This window comes from Phacochoerus africanus, chromosome 12 (assembly GCF_016906955.1).
Source record: "Phacochoerus africanus isolate WHEZ1 chromosome 12, ROS_Pafr_v1, whole genome shotgun sequence".
NCBI lineage: Eukaryota > Metazoa > Chordata > Mammalia > Artiodactyla > Suidae > Phacochoerus > Phacochoerus africanus.
In genome coordinates this window covers 48,824,576-48,843,326 of record NC_062555.1, presented here as the reverse complement: position 1 = coordinate 48,843,326, position 18,751 = coordinate 48,824,576, and the positions used below count along the sequence as shown (strand labels likewise).

Genomic DNA, 18,751 nt, shown 5'->3' with positions numbered 1-18,751 from the left:
TGCAAGAATCTTTAAAAAGAAACAAGAAATACACTTTGACAGTTATTTTAAATTCAGAATCCTCGCATGTCTGTTTTTGCTTAATACTTTTATTCTTAATTAAGCTATCATTCTGAATGAAAAGAAATGGACATTGAATGGATTCAACCGATCTTCCCTTTCACAACTAGGTGTCAGTGTTAACATACCTGACTAGATGCTTCAGGTATGATTATAATGAGGCATTTCAGTCATTTCACACCTGTATGAGATACACTTCAGAAAAAAAATGACACAGAAGGAAAAGAAGAAAAAAAATAATCTACTTTCCTTATTTCAAAGTAGGCCAGTTAATTTTGTTTACATTTTTAAATATTGGTTTTCTTTCCCACCTTAGCCATGCATGAACAATGAAAGTTTTTTATTTACTTGGTTTGGAAAGGCAGGTAGAGTGTGAACTTTTACCTTTTCGCTACTACCAACCAGAGGTCCTTCCCTTCAGCTCTTCCAGAAAGTGTGATCAGAAAGAAAAGGGAAATTAACACTATTCAAATGTATGTGTATGTGTTTCTTGCCCACTTTAATGAGAAACATATTTAAGAGCAGCAATTATGCAGGTATTTTCAATGATACTTCTAACATCTCACCTAGAAGTCTCTTGACAACTAAATCTGTCTTTTTTAGTTTAGGTCTCATACAAGTGGGAGAATGACACCCCTTATCCTTTCCTTGTTGATGTGACAGTCTTTTAAGATCATTTATGTTGTGGTTCTCTCATCTTTTTGTATTTCTACTTCCTGTTGATAAATATGCAATCCAGAATAATAACTAAAACATTATGAATAAACTCCAGGTAAAGCAGTATTTAAAGTACTAAAAATACATCCTGTCCTTTTTCCACTGAAAGATCCTGGGGATCCTGTTTTCCCAATTCTCTCTCCCCTTTGAGAATTACTATTCCTGTATCACTTAAGTGATGGAACTCAGGCAAAAATCTGTTGAATTATATTTGTTTGGATATTTTTAGTAAACATTTTCAAAATCCATGTGTGCAGCTTAACAAAGATTTTTGGAGGCTGTAGATTTAAATCGAACAGTAAGAAATATCAAAACCACTAGTCTTTGGAGCTCAATTTACAACTTGGATAGAAATGACAGGCTTTTAAAAATTGTTATTAAGTGTAGCTTTCCATAGAAATATACCCATATCCCCAAACAATTCTGTTTTGAAAAGACAAGTGTCAGTAAGATCTTAATACTTAATTCATTTTTCATCATGAAAATAACTTTTTAGATCATGTGTAGATCCTAATTTTATAATAATCTAAAATATGTGCAAACAGTGCATTTGTTTATTGACTTTAAAAATCTATTGTTTCCTGAGAAAGAATTTTCGGTTCATCAGTTCTTGCATAACCATACAAAACACTCATTTGGCAGTTGCTTTTTGTCAGTTTTTGTGTCTTCCAGGCATATAATACAAGAACATAAAATTATCAATTATTGTACAGATTCAGAACATCACTGTGGATTTTCAACCAGCCTAAAAAAAGTGAAAAATCCTGTCAGCTAACTCCAGGCAATCTCAGCCTGCTGTATAGAAATGGAAGCAGGCTTTATCATGCTGATTACAATATATCTTATTTAGCAAACCATGGAATAGTTCAATGAAGTTTATTTAATTCTGAGCTATCTTAGAATGATTACTAGTTGCTTAATTCTTTTTATTTATTTTTTATTTTTTTGTCTTTTTGCCACTTCTTGGGTCGCTTCCCGTGGCATATGGAGGTTCCCAGGCTTATGGGTCTAATCAGAGCTGTAGCATCTGGCCTACGCCAGAACCACAGCAACGTGGCATCCGAGCCTCGTCTGCACCCTACACCACAGCTCACGGCAATGCTGGATCCTTAACCTATTGAGGAAGGCCACAGATCGAACCTACAACCTCATGGTTCCTAGTCAGATTCGTTAACCACTGCGCCACGACGGGAACTCCTCTAGTTATTTAATTCTTGACGTAGATTATAAGGTTTGTGACTTTGCAAACAGCTCTTTATACACCAGTTTTTGTTAATTTGTTTAAAAGCCTTCTTGATTTATATTCCAAGATCTCTCTGATATCTTGACTAAGATGTAATTTAGAGCTTAAGTTTACTTTCTACAAAGGCAAGTAAACTATTGAATTAAAACCCAACTGGAGGCAACTGCCTACAATATTACCAAATGGAAGGCAAAGTGTCCACCTACATACAAGGCAGCAGGGTAACAGTGGGTCTCGAGCTTAGTGAACACTTAGTAAGTATGTTCTTAGACACCTTCGTGACCTTGTTTTCTCTCGGGCACCATCTTTTCTAGGCCTCTGTCGGATTGTGATTGTTTTGTGAATGTGGGGGCTTCCCTTTTGCCCCATCTTCTGGGATCTGGGTTTTATTTCCAGGTGTCTGCTGCATGGGCCCCAGCTCCTCATATCCTAATGTTTTTCTTTTTCATTTTTTTATTTTTGGTCTGCCTGCTTTAATTATTAACAGAAAAAGTTCTGGAAGAAATAGCTGTGTGGAGCTCCTATGTAGTTTTGTAACTTTTCTCTGATGATTTTCCTAAGAAATCTCAAATACTTTAATACTTTTACTTAAAGACCCTTCACATTTTCTACTGATTTAGGACAGAGTTTACAGGTAATTGGGTTTGTGTGTGTTTTGAGAAAGAGGTGCAAAGAGGGCAGTCATTGCAATATCTAACAGCAGCTATAGTTACCTAGTTCAGATTTTGACCACCGTTTAAAGAGTATGGCAAAATTCTCCAAATCTAAAAGCATGATGAAAATGCCTTTCTTTAGCAGTAAGACAGAAGGGCAGTGAAGGAAGGCAGGACTTTGTAAATTTGTTTTGTTTTGTTTTTTGTTTTTAATGGCTTCATTTGCGGCATGTGAAAGTTTCCAGGCTAGGGGTTGAATTGGAACTGCAGCTGCAGGCCCATGCCACAGCCACAGTCATGCGGGATCCAAGCCATAATTGCAGCCTACACTGCATCTGCGGCAATGCCAGATCCTTAATCCATTGAGCAAGGCCAGGGATCGAAGTCACATCCTCATGGATACTAGTTGGGTTCTTAACCTGCTGAGCCACAATGGGAACTCCAAGACGTTGAAATTATTATCCTTACTTTTTTCACATTCTTTCCTGGTCTGTCAAAATTTATAGTCTTTGAACTTTTTACATTTGGACACCAGTTAATTTTTCATCTTATTTAAAAGCTTACCTAAACTTTAAGTGGGTGGGTGAATTTTGTGATATGTGAGTTATATCTCAATAAAGCTATTAAAAAAACAAATTTACCTGAACCTTACCAAAACTTACCTGAGAGCATTTTCAGTCATTTTGGGAAAGCAGCATTGTATGAATGTTAGAAGGTGAGGAACAAATGGTAATTAATTCATTTGCAAATTTCCAGGTGATAAACTTCTCCCTTCTATTTTTGGTTTGCTTTAATTTAGGAATTAAATCTACTTTCCGTTTGACTCATAGATGTATATCTTAAAGGAGGAAGGAAAGCAAATACAAGAGGTAATGACCAAAACACTTAAATCTTATTTTTAGCATCCAAGTGCTGTTGGGGGAGATGAACCAGAAGTTCGTAAATATTCAACTCCATGCCTAACATCCCCTGACCTTGTCCACTGACAACCCGAAATCCGGCCAGATAATTGAGGAAATGTACTACAAAACAGTTATTTTGTCTTTTCTCTGTAATGAACAAACTGATGTTAAGGACTTGACGGTTTAAGATACTTCATTTATCCTTACAGAAAGCTGTATACCTGCGCAAGTGGTGGCTGCCATTGATGTAAACACCGTCGCTAACGAAGTATACAAGTATAATTTTCCTCACACACAGTTACTGGCCAAGACAATTGAAGTGAGTAACAATGATTATTGTTTTAATAAGTATAGAGAGCAAGAAAAATACTGCAGGATACTAGATTCTGGGATCTTCATTTGAGGATAAGTCATAAATGAAAAAGTTTAGGGGAAGGGAATTAAGTTAACATTTTATATTCTATCAGAAGATGGCATGTTATTTTTTGCTTTTTTTTCTTTTCTAAAATTTCACATTTGAGAGAGAGACGGTCAGTAATTTGGTCTCTAAGAGAAAGGATTGAAATGTAAGAATATGCTTGACTTCTAAGTGCTTATTTCCATAATGATATTAAACTTCAATTCCTTATTTTTAAGCAGTACCCATGTACAATATATATAATACAAGCGTGAAAAAAAAAAAAAAGAGAGAATAAGAAAGGTCTTTGGTTATTCCTTGTTGAAATGTTTGTACCATTTACATTTAATCCTGATATTACTATTGTTGGGTTTAATTCTACTATCTTGTTATTTATTTTCTATTTTTCAATCTGATTTTGCTCATTTTCCTACCTTTTATTTTTTTAATATTTAATTATTCTCCACTCTTGACTTATATCTTATCATACATATGATATATATAACTTATGGGATCCTTCCTTCAAATAACATCCTAGCACTTTTGTGTGCAAATTAAAAGTGTACTTCCACTCAACCCTCCTGTTTATTTTGCTACTGTTATGCATTTTACTGCTACTTGTGTTATAAGCACCAAAATGCTATCATTTTTTGTATTAAATGATCTAACATTAAAAATTTTCAAAAAGAATATAGGATCAGAAGAAAGATACCTATGAAAAATTTTAGTAATTTTAGTAATTTTGAATTGACTTTCATATGCGGACTATGTGCTTTTAGGTTCCAAAATTTCTGTGACATAGAATATGAAAGCAAAAGTTATTTTATTAAAAAATTTTTTAAAATATAAATTTAATCTAAATATTTCAAAGTATTGATGTAATGCAGCCAAATACTCAATTCAGCCAGAGTTTTCTCCTATGAAACAAAGTATAAAATAACAACAAAGTAAAGCACCCATTACTTTCAGCGACTTAACCTTATTTTCTGTTTTAAATTTTAGGAGAAACTGTGAAATACTTTACATATTTGGGGACTGATTGGGGTCCCCGACTACCTGCCAACAGAAGACTGGGGAGCATTTAGAATATATATCTATGTCTGTTTTTCTAGCCATAATTCTATTTCAGTAGCAGTTTTAAGAAATGTTAATAACAGATCATATTTTCTATGTATGATATAAGAAATCTAGGAAGAGGGAATAATGGAGGTACATACCTCCAGCTCATTCAGAAAGAGAATCTGTACATTAAAATGCTGTCTATGAGAAAAAGGAGTCTTCTTCCTACAACTTTTACTCTCTTCTTTGATGTTCTCTTCAGCCCTCCTCTGATATGGAAACAGTGTATCCTGTTCCAGGTCAGAGATGTCAGAACTACATTAGGGGTCATGTTTAAAAGGGGTGGAAGGTAATGAGAGGCTTTAGGAATTTTAAGTTTTATGAAATGGCATATTCTGATCATCTGAAAACATTGACTTCATGCAAGTCATTGAGTCCTTAGAGGGAACACAAATATGACTGAGATTGTCTGTGCCTTTAGGAACTTACCTTTTACTGTAGACATTGGAACTGCAAACAGTTCTTTCAGGGACTTCTGGTTGAATGTGGCATAAAAGCAATGTTTCTATTTTAAAACTATTTCGTTTCCTAATAGAAATAAGAAAAGAAGGGAAAAGAGGGGATGGAAAACCATGATGGATAAAAACAGGATTTAGCCGTAAGCCAAACAGAAAAGAAAACTGGGAAGGGCAGTGGCAAATGCAGTGGAGATGGGACACAATTGAATGAGGATGGCAAAGTTGCAGACAGACCTCTCTGTATCCCGTGCAGAATTAAGAAGGAAAGAATGATGAGGGAGAAGACAAAATAGACCCAGCAATTGTTTGTTCAATGTCAGGAGAAGAGATATTTTAAAATTTCCAAATCACTGGGCTGAAAGCATCATTGAAGCCTCTGTAGACGTCCTGCTCTTCCTTTGTGTAGAGCATGGGTTAGGGACAAAGGCACAGGTTAAAGAACATGGTGGGTCCTTCCCAGGAAGTGTGGTGACAAAGCACCTGAATAGAGTGGCAGTTCTTTCTTTTACCTTTTTAGCAGCAAATTACTAGAGTCAAGTGCTCTCCATGAAAAAAATGAATGATAATTAGAAAGGAACCAATTTGAGGCTATTCTAATACACTACTTTTTAAAGGAAGTTTAAATAAAGCAGAATATACACAGAAAATTTATATTAAGAAACAAGATTACAAACACATGCCTCTGTGAGCTTAGGTAAAACTTAGTATCTTCAAAACAAGAATTCAAATAAATATATACATGAGGTCAAAAAGCAATAATATCAGTGGCCTGGGAAGAAAAATAAAACCCTTATAGAAATGAAAGTCATGTCAGAGTAGCAAATAGAAGACAATAAAACAAATGAGTCAAAATACTAACAGAAATAGATGAAAAAAAAAATTCCTAAAAAAACCCCTCCAACAACTCGTGAACTGTAGTACCCATGAGCCCTTACTGAAAAAAAAAAGTGACTCAATCACTTAATCTAACTAAGCAAGAGATGAATCAAAGTAGAGAACCCAGGAATAAAACTGTCATGTTAGGAAAGAAATTATGGTTAGGAAGCAAGGTGAAAACGCTGTAAATCTTTGCAGTATAGAAATAATAATATAATTGGAGTAGGAAGGGGAAGTGAGTCTCAAAAAATATGTGTATTCTTTGAAAGATAAATGAAGCTATAGATTTTTAGGACATTATTTAATGTTGTCAGGAGCTGAGCTGGAAAAGACAGCCAAGCTGTCAGGGATCAGAGTAGCTGATTAAAGCCACAGGGCAAAAATGAAATAGAAAAGTTCCTCTTGTGGCACAGCAGAAAGGAATCTCACTATCCATGAGGATGTGGGTTTGATGCCTGGCCTCGCTCAGTGGGTTGAGGATCTGGTGTTTCAGTGAACTATGGTGTAGGTCGAAGACGTGGCTCAGATCCACATGTGGCTGGTGTCGGCCGGCAGCTGTAGCTCCGACTGGATCCCTAGCTTGGGAACTTCCATATGCCTCAGGTGTGGCCCTAAAACAGACAAACTAACAAAAAACAAGAGTGAAGCTTTAATTACCAGCTGTGGTGGGAAAAGCAGATCTCTAAAACGTAGAGAAAATTCCGAAGGCCCTATTCCATTTCCCAGAGGGACAGCACCCTGCTAGAAAGTCAGGTAGCTTGGCACAGATATAGGTGTCAGCTCACTATTGAGGGAGCCCCTGACATTGTGGGAAAGAGTGAAGGGAGAAAGGCTACGAGTAGAAAGTGATGGGTCTAGTCCAAGCGGGAGCTTTTCAAGATTTCCCCTCCTCTTCTCGTAAGGAGGCCTTGGCAGAAATAGATGGCATCTGAAGAGGACCTCTGGGCAAGGCCTCAGATAAAGAGTTCGAGGTGTGGAGTATGATATGACCTGCCAGGGGGCCTGAGAACTCAACTGCACACACCTTCAGAAACTCCAAGACCCAGTCTGCCTTGCACCCAGTCTGGAGTGGGGAGGGGAGCTTTCCCCTTGACACCTGCTGGGTAAAGCCTTTGTCATTGTCTGTGGTCAGGCCTGAAAATTACATATAGGTTTTTAGCCAGAAACAGGTCTCCCCAGTTATAAAGATAACTAGTAATACAACTGAAATCTGTAATTCATCTAGGTAGAAGATGGGGAATTACCAGTCACTACTACATAAACTTCCCATGAGCAGAAACCTTGTCTGATTTGTTCATTGTTGCATTCCCAAACCTAGCGCGATGCCTCGTGTGTGATAGATATGCCATGGCATATCCGTAGGCCTGGGTATGGCCAAAAAAGAAAAAGAAAGAACGCTTTCCAAGAATCCTTTAACATTGTAGTTTTTTTGTCTAACGGTATTGGAGGCATTCATCCTGTTTACATCTTTAGGTTCTAGACTTAGGATGTTCCTGATGTAAAAGATTGTTGTTTTATTTTAATTTTAACTTTAGGAATTCAGCTTTAATCAATCTACCGTCAGTAGAAAAATCAATAACTTGCTTTTCATATTGGCTCAATGCTGAAAGGCTGTTTGACTGGAGTATGAGTGCTAATTGTACTGTCCTGCCCCGTGTTTTCTGACTATTGAGTGTATGATTTTCAAATTGTTTTCTTTAGAACTCTGGGTTACAGAGGTGCTTTAGAAACTTTTCAGTATTTAATTTTTACTTCATTATATATGTGTGTGTGTGTATATATATATCTTAAACTACTTAAAAGGCTGTGATTTAAAAATGATAGACCTGTACATTCAAACTGCTAATGCCGTAGAGACAACTGATGTGTTCCTCCGATTAACCCATGCCTTTTTTTTTTTTTTTTATGTCCCCACCGGAGGCATATGGAAGTTACCAGGCCAGGGATTGAATCCAAGCCGAAGTTATTTCCTACCCTGGAGTTGTGGCAACACCAGATCCTTTAACCCTCTGTGCCAAACCAGGGATCCAAGCTGCACCTCCCCAGCAAGCAGAGATGCTGCATTCAGATTCATAACCCACTGTGACACAGCAGGAATTCCTAACTCACTCTTTACAGAACTCAGAATAAAGCTTTTCCTTCTTTTTTCATGTACTTGAATTTCTTAGAACTGAGTCATAATTAAGAAGGTTGCTTTAAATTCTGGGCTTGTTGCTTTAGATTTTTGGCTAAGAGCATAAATTAAGAGAGCTTAATGAGAATTGGCAAACCCATGACCTGTGTTTCTCTTTTTATCTTCTGATGCTACATATAAAACAGAGCAAAACAGTACATTTTAAAACTATTTAGCCCAGTAGGGATTATTTTGAATAGTCTTATCTACACTCTTTTGAAGTTCTTTCTTTGACCACACACAACTATAAAACTATGTAATAATTGTGGATGTCTAAAGATAGGACCTTTTTCCATTTGGTGGTATATTGACAGAGACATACCTGAAAGAGATGGTAACTGGTCAGCACATCACATTTCCTAAATAAATAATGTTATTAATAGAGAGGTGTTAAAAAATTCCCTCGACTCTTTTTTTTTTTTTTGTCTTTTTGTTCTTTGACGGCTGCACCCACGGCATATGGAGGTTCCCAGGCTAGGGGTTGAATTAGAGTTAGTGGTGCAGTGGAAATGAATTCGATTTTATTTTTGATTCCAGCAATTACAGCAGTCTTAGACTTGAGGTATCACAGAGGCATGAAATGCTTAGGATCCAGGAAACTAGCTTCCCAGCTCTCCTGGCTCTGGGGTTTGGGGGAAGTGACTTAATCTTTCATAGCTTTGGTTTACTTCTCCACTTCCTTCACAAAATTGCTTTGGAAAATTAAAGTTTATTTAAAAAGTAGTGTTATAAACTTTTAAATGTTAGAAATAAAGCTTAAATGTTACAGTTTCTGATATATTCAGTTATAATTAATCAGCAGTTTTCCTTCTTCCCCATTCTATTCATGTTTTTATATTCTTCACACCCCCAATGTTCATTCCTTAGGGTGTTACACTAGAAGAATTTGACAGATTATCTTTCAATATGGTTTTAATGAGCCCTCCCTGTCAGCCATTTACAAGGTATGTATAATAAATATTTCTCTGTTATGAAGGGTACTTTTGAAGGACTCATTAAATCATACTGTAATTTCAAGCATGGGCACTGAAATCCATCAGCTGCATTTTCCTAGTCTTGAAATTTTTCATAAGTAATTCCTTTTCTCTACTTATAACTTAGCATCAGTCATAAAGAAAATAGCACAAATTACTGCCAAATGAACACAGTAATTTGGTCAATAGTAGATATGCAGAGACTGTATGGTACCTCTTTAATACCTACTGAAGATGGAGTATTTCTGACCCATATTACCTTAAATTATTTAAACAGTGAGCATTCAGGAATCTCATAGTAACATGGAGTAATCAAATTGAATTTCCATAGTAAATTTTTTTTTTTTTTGGTCTTTTGAGGGCCTCACCTGTAGCATATGGAAGTTCCCAGGCTAGGGGTCTAATTGGAGCTGTTGCTGCCTGCCTACGCCTGAGCCACAGCAATGCCAGATCCGAGCCACGTCTGCGAGCTACACCACAGCTCACAGCAATGCCATATCCTTAACCCACTAAGCGAGGCCAGGGATCAAATCCGCAACCTAATGGTTCATAGTCGGATTCGTTCCCGCTGTGCCATGACGGGAACTCCCCATAGTAAATATTCAAGTCTTAAATTACTTAACTGTAAAATTTTAAAGCTAATCAAGAATGCATTTGTGAATTTTACATTTCTCAAAATTGATATATTCATTTAATAATACATACAATTAATCAAATGATTTTTTAAAGCTATATTCCAATTCACTTTCTTATTATATAGTATTTGTTTGGCTTTGTATTTCAGGGAATTATATTTTAGGTAAATCTTGACTAATCCATCTTCATTTAGATATTTTAATAATAATATTTTAATTGTTTTAAATAATAATGAGAATAGTGATAACCCTCTAATGTCTTGCTGGAGCGTGCCATTTAATTTAACAAGCTTATGGGATGTGTATTAGCATTATCATCATTCTACAGGTGAAAAACTGAAGGTTAAGTGACTTTCCCAGGCCATTCAATTAGAAAATGTCAGAGCCAGGATTTATCAATTGTTTTATATAGTCCTGTTTAAAAGCATAATATGATTTTAAGTGGGATATCACATGTAATAATTTAAATAAATATTGTCATATTTAAGTTTCCTTCCAAGTTTTGATTTATTTAGCTTTCCCGGAAATTAATTCCCCAAGGATTTATGGTGCATCTATATGTGAGGCATTGCTTTTTATGTTGTTGTTCCCATCGTTACAAAACTTAACAGTCCAAGGGGAATGACTGACAAATAATTATCTTCTAATGTAATTTAAGCTGTATAATAAATGAAGGCTGAAACTGCCGTGAGAGCAAGGAGGGCTTTTTGTGTACCAGGAGGGGGGATTCTTTCAGAGGTGATAGGGGAATTGTGTCTGAAAGCAGATTGGGAATTTACCAGAGAAGGCGAACATTCCATGTGAAGAGGGCTCCAAGCACATGCAAGCGTGTAGCCTCTTAACTACCACGAGCAGGGGGTGCAGGGCAGAAGGCAGCCCAGCACTGTGTGCCTCGTATGTCTCTGCAGTGGCCCGCTGTTCTTCCCTGCTGCCAGTCCTGCTCTCTGTTAGGCCCACTCCAGCTGCTGAGGGCCAGAGTTCCATCATCATCTGGAACACTGAGAGGAAAAAGAGGCAAAATGAGATGCCACGGTTTCTGAGGAATCTATTCAAGTCCAGTCTAATCTTCCATCTGAACCTCAGATCCACTGATGATCTTGGTCCTGTTACCAGGTGTGAGGAAAGTGATAAGTGATGTCAGGTAACTCACTTACGACTATGAAGCCAATGAGTACCAGAGTCTCAAACCCTAGTCCTCTGTTGCTACAATTCATGCCTAGTCTAAGTCTTCCTTTCTGCTTGGTTCTTGATCGTGTCAAACGTTACTTATACAATCTAATTGCTGGTCCAAATACAGCCTGTTCACAAGACCTGTTTTGACCTAGTTAGTCTAAACAAGTGGCAACTCCTTGCAGTAGAATCAAGGCTTTAGCTTAAGTCTCTCCTATTTATATCGGACAAGCTCGTCTTGGGCTTCCTATTACCTCGATCTGCTTAGACGGTAATTAGTTACCCATGCCCTCCTCTCCCCATCACCACCCTGGCCAACCAGCTCATTCATCTGAACTTGTGCTGTCTCATCTGGGACAGAGCAGAAGTGTCATCAGCCAGCATTGTGTGTGTGTCTATCTTTCCTAAACAAAGTGATTTTGAAAGGGTAACTAATTTTATTCTTCGTCGACTACTTTTTATTCTCGGCCTCATCTAAGTTACTTGACATACTATTTTGTAATACATGTATTTATTAGGCAAGGCTTTTTTCTTTTTCATTAAACGAATATTTTGTTCTCTAGAGCAATAGAGATGATCACATTGTTTTGTGAGAACCAAGTGATTTGATATCTTCATGTTAGATTCTTGATGAACTTACTTGCTCTCCTCATCCCTTTAGAATTGGCCTGCAAGGTGATGTGACGGATCCGAGGACAAATAGCTTCTTATATATTCTAGACATTCTCCCAAGGTAAAAACTTAGATTCCCGTACACGCTTACCTTAAATGTAAAACCTTGCATCTGCAAGAATGTGATGTCTGTCATTTTGTAGAGATGAGCACTTTTATGTGCTGCTTCAGATACTATGCATGTCATTTATCTCCTGCCGTGACTGATGGAGAAACTGCAAATGTTTGTTGATTCCACGGTTGCCCCTGAATTGAGTGACAGAGAGTTCCAGCCCAGCAGCTGAATTGCATTGCCTCTGCTCATAGTATTAGTGCATGTGATGCTCATGTTAGGGAATGCTTTCGCCCATGCGCTGGGCACGTGCTAACCTTAGAAGCCGCCACTCCGTGCAAACTCCAGCCCTCTGGGCTGTGCTGCTCAGAAGCTCTGTGCAAACCCGTGTTTTGACTTAAGCTTCCGTGGCAGTTATCCTTCCAGATGTTAACTTTATCAGTTGTACCATATTTATGGGGAAAAGGAATAAAATGTGAGTTGTTCCTTATCAAATTCTTTCATAAAAAGAGTTTGGACAATTACCTCGTATTTTCCACAAGTAAGGATTTTCTTTACTTCTGAGTAATGAGATGTTTGGAATTATGTTTGGGTTTTTTGTTTGTTTGCTTTTTAGATTGCAAAAATTACCAAAGTATATTCTTCTAGAAAATGTTAAAGGTTTTGAAGTATCTTCAACAAGGTAAAAAATGTATTTGTCTCGTGTTCATCTTCCACCTGGCATGTTTTATAATAGCTGTTGTGACATTTTTAAAGATCTTAAAACTAAACATACACATTCTGACATTTTATACATGTTATGTAATTACTTATTAATATCAATTTTTGAATAGTATCGCAAAGTTAGGTTCAAATGATTCCCATTTTGATATGTTTGAATTTTTCTGGAGTGAGTATTCATTTTAATGAGAATGGTATTTCTCAATTTTAGCTGCTTATATTGGTGCCTATTTCTTTAGAAGTAGGAATATTTTCAGTTAAGAATCTCGGTCCTGTTGACAGGTGTTTTCTGTCCTGCAGTTGGATGGAGGAAACAAGCCTGTGTCAGGGCTCTTTCAGGTGGTAGCCCAGGTGAGAACGCATCCGCCTATGTCCTTGATCCACCTGCTGCCTACACCTTGATGCCTGTTCCTCCCTCTTATTGGCTATGGACATAGTTCCATTCCCACAGCAAGTTTATCATCAGTGGATTAGCGATTCTCTCACCAGCTTTATAAATTATCTGGTAGCTTTATAGGAATTATCTCTTTTATGAGACATTACATTTCTCATAAATGTAGAGAGGAGGGCTTTAAAAAGATTTAGGATGATTCTCTTTCTGAGCAACTTGAATGGTGGTAGAGTTTTCACATAAAATGAAGTTTTATTTATAGTGTTTTATATAAGAACCCCACTGTGAACTGTAGGGTGAAAGCTTTTTTCTTTCCCTTTATTTTTGTCTTTTCAGAGACCTATTAATACAAACAATAGAAAATTGTGGCTTTCAGTACCAAGAATTTCTTTTGTCTCCAACCTCTGTAAGTACCACAGTTATAAACTCTTAACATAATTTTTCTCAAAGGTAATTTGATTCAATAACAAAATGGATCCATTTTAGGTAATCTTCTAGGTAAATCTTGAAATTAGTTCAGACATGGTTCTTACTTTCTACATCTGAATTTTATAGCTATATAAGATTTTTTTATGATAATTGTGCTATCAGTAGTGAATGTAAGAATGTCTTTAAGACTTCTTACCTGGGAAATATAAAATGAAAGTGACTTATAGACATATGACTCATAAGATTCCATCTTTATTTCATTCAAATAAAGGTACAAAGTGACAGTTTAAAGGGTTTAAGAATTTGCTACAAAGAAGTCTTCCACAAATCAAGAATAGAATTTTGTCTGGCAGAAACGAGTATATACCTGTATGAGTTTCACTAGGTGTGAGCAGATGATTCAGATCGCTTTCATTTCCTATACAGCTAACTGCTCTGCTTTACTTGCAGCTTGGCATTCCAAATTCAAGGCTTCGGTATTTCCTCATTGCAAAGCTTCAGTCAGAGCCATTCCCTTTTCAAGCCCCTGGTCAGGTATTACTATTGTTGTTGTTTTCATCATTATCATCATTATTATTTATCTATAATAATGTATCTCAGTCTCATTTATTTTCAGGAACTACTTTGTGGAGCTTTACATGAGCCTGTTGGCCTGTAATAGAGACCATGCCTTAGGTCTATCTTCTAGGCCTTTTTGTCTTCTTGATGCCACTTTAATTGCTTTAAACTAAATCAGAAACTTTTCTTTCATCATTAGGAAAAAAAATAAGTTAAAAGTAAAAAAACTACCATTCATGCTGTTTTCCTCCTTTTACCTCCATAATTTTTCTTCCTACTGTTGATTATTCGCATCTGTTATTTTCCCCCTTAATAGAAACCATTGGCTACTTTAAATAAAATTCAGTATACTACCTTAAAAACGGCTTGAGGGAGTTCCCGTCGTAGCTCAGTGGAAACAATTCTGACTAGGAACCATGAAGACAAAGGTTCCACCCCTGGCCTGGCTCAGTGGGTTAAGGATCCGGCGTTGCCGTGAGCTGTGGTGAGGGCCGCAGATGTGGCTCGGATCTGGCGTGGCTGTGGCTGTAACATTGGCTGGCGGCTACAGCTCCATTTGACCCTTAGCCTGGGAACCTCCATATACCGTGGGTGCGGCCTGAAGAAAAAACAAAAGACAAAAAAGAAAAAAACAAACAAAAATGGATTGAGTATTTTCACATATCAGTTGCATTTCTTTGAAGTCTATGCTTTTTAGACTCAATTGATTAAAATATGGTAATGATTAGTACAAGCTAGAATAAAATGCTCAATTGCTGTAGATAGGATCTCTAATCATGCCAGCAGTTTGTTATGCTTCTGTTGAAAACTGGTGTGGATGACAGAGTTTCAGTTGTTCGGGGAAGCTCTCCCTAACCATCGCAGTAAGAGCTCCAGGCTCATGTGCCACTAACAGGGGTTCAGTGGTATCACTTGAGTCTCCTTCAGTACAAGACCCGGATCATACGACATGGTATCATGTGATACAATAGCAATGCGTCTCCCTTTCATAGTGGGCAGTTCCAAACAGCATTGGGAAATAATATTAACAAAGACTGCATCACTAAAACTTCCTGGAACAGTTTTTTCTTTCTCAAAATAGGACTTTATACAAGGTTACATGTTTTGCAGGAACAAGTTTTTCCTGTGGAACTCAGGAATACAAATAACCTTTCAGGGAGAAGAGTGCCTTTCATTTTTAATTACCAATTTTCCTTTAGATCATGGGTATGTTCTACCTTTTTTTTTTTTTAATGAAGGGTAATGGCAAACTTTGATCCAAAACACATTTTCTGGAAATGTTCCTGTTGCTTTCTCACCTTCTTTTCCAAATACAATGCTGTGTCTTTATTCAACACACTTCCTATTGCTTTGTTGAATGTTTTTATTAATAAATACAGAAAGCAGTAGCTTCATGATATAAATGATCTGTGGCTTGATGACCTATCACAATATGATGAATAACTTGTAGTAACTTGTATAAATACTAGTAAGGTTCAGTTTTCTCTCTGTTTTTTTTGTTTTTGTTTTTTTGCTTTTTAGGGCCACACTCGAAGCATATGGAGGTTCCCAGGCTAGGGGTCAAATTGGAGCTCTAGCTGCTGGCCTATACAACAGCCACAGCAAAGCAGGATCTGAGCCACATCTGTGACCTACACCACAGCTCATGGCAATGCCGGATCCTTAACCCACTGAGCAAGGCCAGGGATCGAACCTACCTCCTCATGGATGCTAGTCAGGTTCGTTAACTGCTGAGCCACGACGGGAACTCTCTCAATCTTCTATCTTTTTAATGACAATTCTGTAAAGGCTAAAGTTTTTTTGGTGTAATGTTGACTGGATGTTATTAATTTGTCTTTTATTTTTAGTAAAGATTTTATCAATTTATGTATTTTTACTTAATGTTAGGTGCTAATGGAGTTCCCCCAAATGGAATCTGAACATCCACAAAAACACGCAATAGATGCACAAAGTAAAATCGAAGAAAAGAAAATTGAACGAAATATTTGCTTGGATAGCAGTGCACAATGTTCTGGAAAAGAGGCCATTCTTTTCAAGCTTGAAACTGCAGGAGAAATTGACAGGAAACATCAACAGGACAGTGATCTCTCTGTGCAAATGCTAAAAGGTTTTCTTGAAGATGACATTGACATGAACTCGTACTTTTTACCACCGAAGTCATTGCTCCGATATGCTCTTTTGTTAGACATAGTTAAGCCCACTTCCAGAAGATCCATGTGCTTTACGAAAGGGTAGGTTTTAAAGAGAATTTATTCATGGCACATCCAAAATAACCATGTTTTTTTTTATAACTACTGTTTCTTTTAGTTCTTCTCAAAACAAGGAACACTATAAAATGTTTCTGCTAGAATACTTTTTTTTTTCTCTTAATTGCCTCCTCTCGTGTTCCAATAGAATGTACGAGTGAAAGTTTCCTCTGGCAGAACATAGTGTGCACAGCCCATGAAAGTAGCTCATAAAAGCTACTGCTATTGTTCAGTGACCTTAGTGGGAGCTTTGTTACCCTCAGAGGAAACATAGTTTCTGTAGATGGTGAATTGCTAATTTCTTTTTGTAGTACATCAGACCTCAAAAATAGATGATCAGTGTACAAGAAATGAAATTTAGTATCAAGAAATAAAAAGGAATAATCTGGAGCATGTAAGAGCATATTTAAATTTTATTTAGTTTTTTGAATAAGAAATATATTCTCGAGGTTCACAGTTCATAAGGAACTAAGATTGTAAGACTCCTTTCCATTTCAGCTCTTGGCCATCTAATTTCCCTCCCTACACGCAACCAGTGATTTCACTTTGCTAATATTCCAGAGGTATTGTGCATGAGAGTGTATTTAAATATACATGTATAGTTTTACCCTTTCCCTTAAGTAAATGGTAACATATTTATTCATTGTTATGTGCACTTTTTTTCATTGCACAACGTAATTTGGATGTTATTGCTTGTGAGTAAAGGATTTCCCTATTCTTGGTGTATGGGTGTATCATAATTTCTTTTACCAGTTACCTATTGATGGACATTTAAAGGGCTTCCTTTGGATTATTTCTCAAGTGTTAATGTATTTTTCAACATTTTTTTAAACCTGGAAAGAAGGGGGAATTCAGATCCTTCCAGAAGAATTTGTAAAAGTTCCCTGCCTCTGCTTTGTTAATGCCGCTCAAGCTCATTTGATAGGTAGTTGTATGATTTGAAAATTCAAGCCTTCTCTCTTCACCTGCTAGCTAGTTGTCTGCACAAGACACTGTGTCCCTCTAATATTGTCCCAGACTCATTCTGATTTTATCATCCTGTCCTTGAACTTCCAGCGGGACAGGTTTATTGCTTTCCATTGCCTTGAAAGACTTCACTCAGCTGTTGTCTGTTTCCAAGTCTGATAGTTCTGTTTAGGACTCTCATAAAACCAGATTTATCAATTTTGTAATAAAAAACAACCTTGAAATTCTTTTGTAATTATAAAGATGGTATAAAAGAAGCCATATTATAAAATTATATTTTGGCATAGATAATATAAACACACACAGACACATATAAATACATGCTGTATAGGAAAACAGTTTTTCTCTGATGTGATTTTGTTTCTCTAATTGAGATTTTAAATTCAGCTATTTGGGGAACAATAATATGTCCAAGAGCCAGCTTGGCAATGTTCTTAGGGAAAGAAATATTACTAATACCTATCATTTCTGTGGTGTTTTACACTTTTAATACAATTTTTTTTTTTACAAGACTCTGCTGTATGCTAAAGAGTAAAAACATACTGTTCTACAGTAAGAGGCAGATGCATACCTCTGTACAATGCACTGTCCCCTTGGAAGTACAAGGGCGGAAGACCGTAAATTCAGTGGGTGTGAGTTTGTCATGTCATGGTACTGGAGAGTAAGATCTGATGTTTATGAGAAGAAATGATGATTTAAGCATTGTAAAAAAAAAAGCAGCGTAGTCACTTATGATGGAACACATAAAGTGAGAAAAAAGAATGTATACATGTATGTGTAACTGGCTCACCATGCTGTACAGTAGAAAAAAATGTGTATATGTAAACGATAAAAAAAAAAATAGCAGCAACTAACTTTGACCTTCATAACATTTCGTCTGATGTCTTAGGTGTGCCAATAGCGAACAGCATTTGGATGTAAAATCATAAAAATACATACTTGCTAGTGGTGGATATTTTTAAAAATGACATTTAATACAAATTAATGACAAATAATAATGCATAACGTGAGATAGTATTTACACAACAAAACATATACCAAGTTAAATGTCTGACAAGTTTAAATAGAATGATCTTATTGTGTCTTTCACCTAGTAAATTTTTCATCACAAAGTGTATTTACGTGACAATATCAAAATGTTTCAAAGGATGTAAGTTTTATTAATTTGCTCATTTAAGAAATAGATTAAATGTTACAAAATATTTATGTTAATTTTACAGTTATGGACGCTACATAGAAGGGACAGGATCTGTGTTACAGACCTCAGAAGATGTGCAGGTACTATGCATGCTTAAGAACTGAAGTATTTGAATATTGTTCTAAATAAAATTATGCTTAAT

General features: G+C 36.5%; 1 protein-coding gene across 4 annotated transcripts in view; it reads left to right on the top strand.

Moving 5' to 3' along the window:
- Positions 1-18,751, top strand: part of TRDMT1 (tRNA aspartic acid methyltransferase 1) — a 55,115-nt gene that overhangs the window by 26,850 nt on the left and 9,514 nt on the right. For 2 of the 4 annotated variants that reach the window (XM_047754980.1, XM_047754982.1), the window contains 8 exons: positions 3,785-3,894; positions 9,466-9,542; positions 12,039-12,110; positions 12,718-12,783; positions 13,549-13,618; positions 14,092-14,175; positions 16,087-16,430; positions 18,632-18,689. In XM_047754980.1, the coding sequence (XP_047610936.1) occupies positions 3,785-3,894; positions 9,466-9,542; positions 12,039-12,110; positions 12,718-12,783; positions 13,549-13,618; positions 14,092-14,175; positions 16,087-16,430; positions 18,632-18,689 (881 nt within the window). Of the gene's footprint in view, positions 1-3,446; positions 3,543-3,784; positions 3,895-9,465; positions 9,543-11,155; positions 11,349-12,038; positions 12,111-12,717; positions 12,784-13,548; positions 13,619-14,091; positions 14,176-16,086; positions 16,431-18,631; positions 18,690-18,751 lie in introns of those variants that run through there. The other 2 variants (XM_047754983.1, XM_047754981.1) reach the window with 2 other exon arrangements.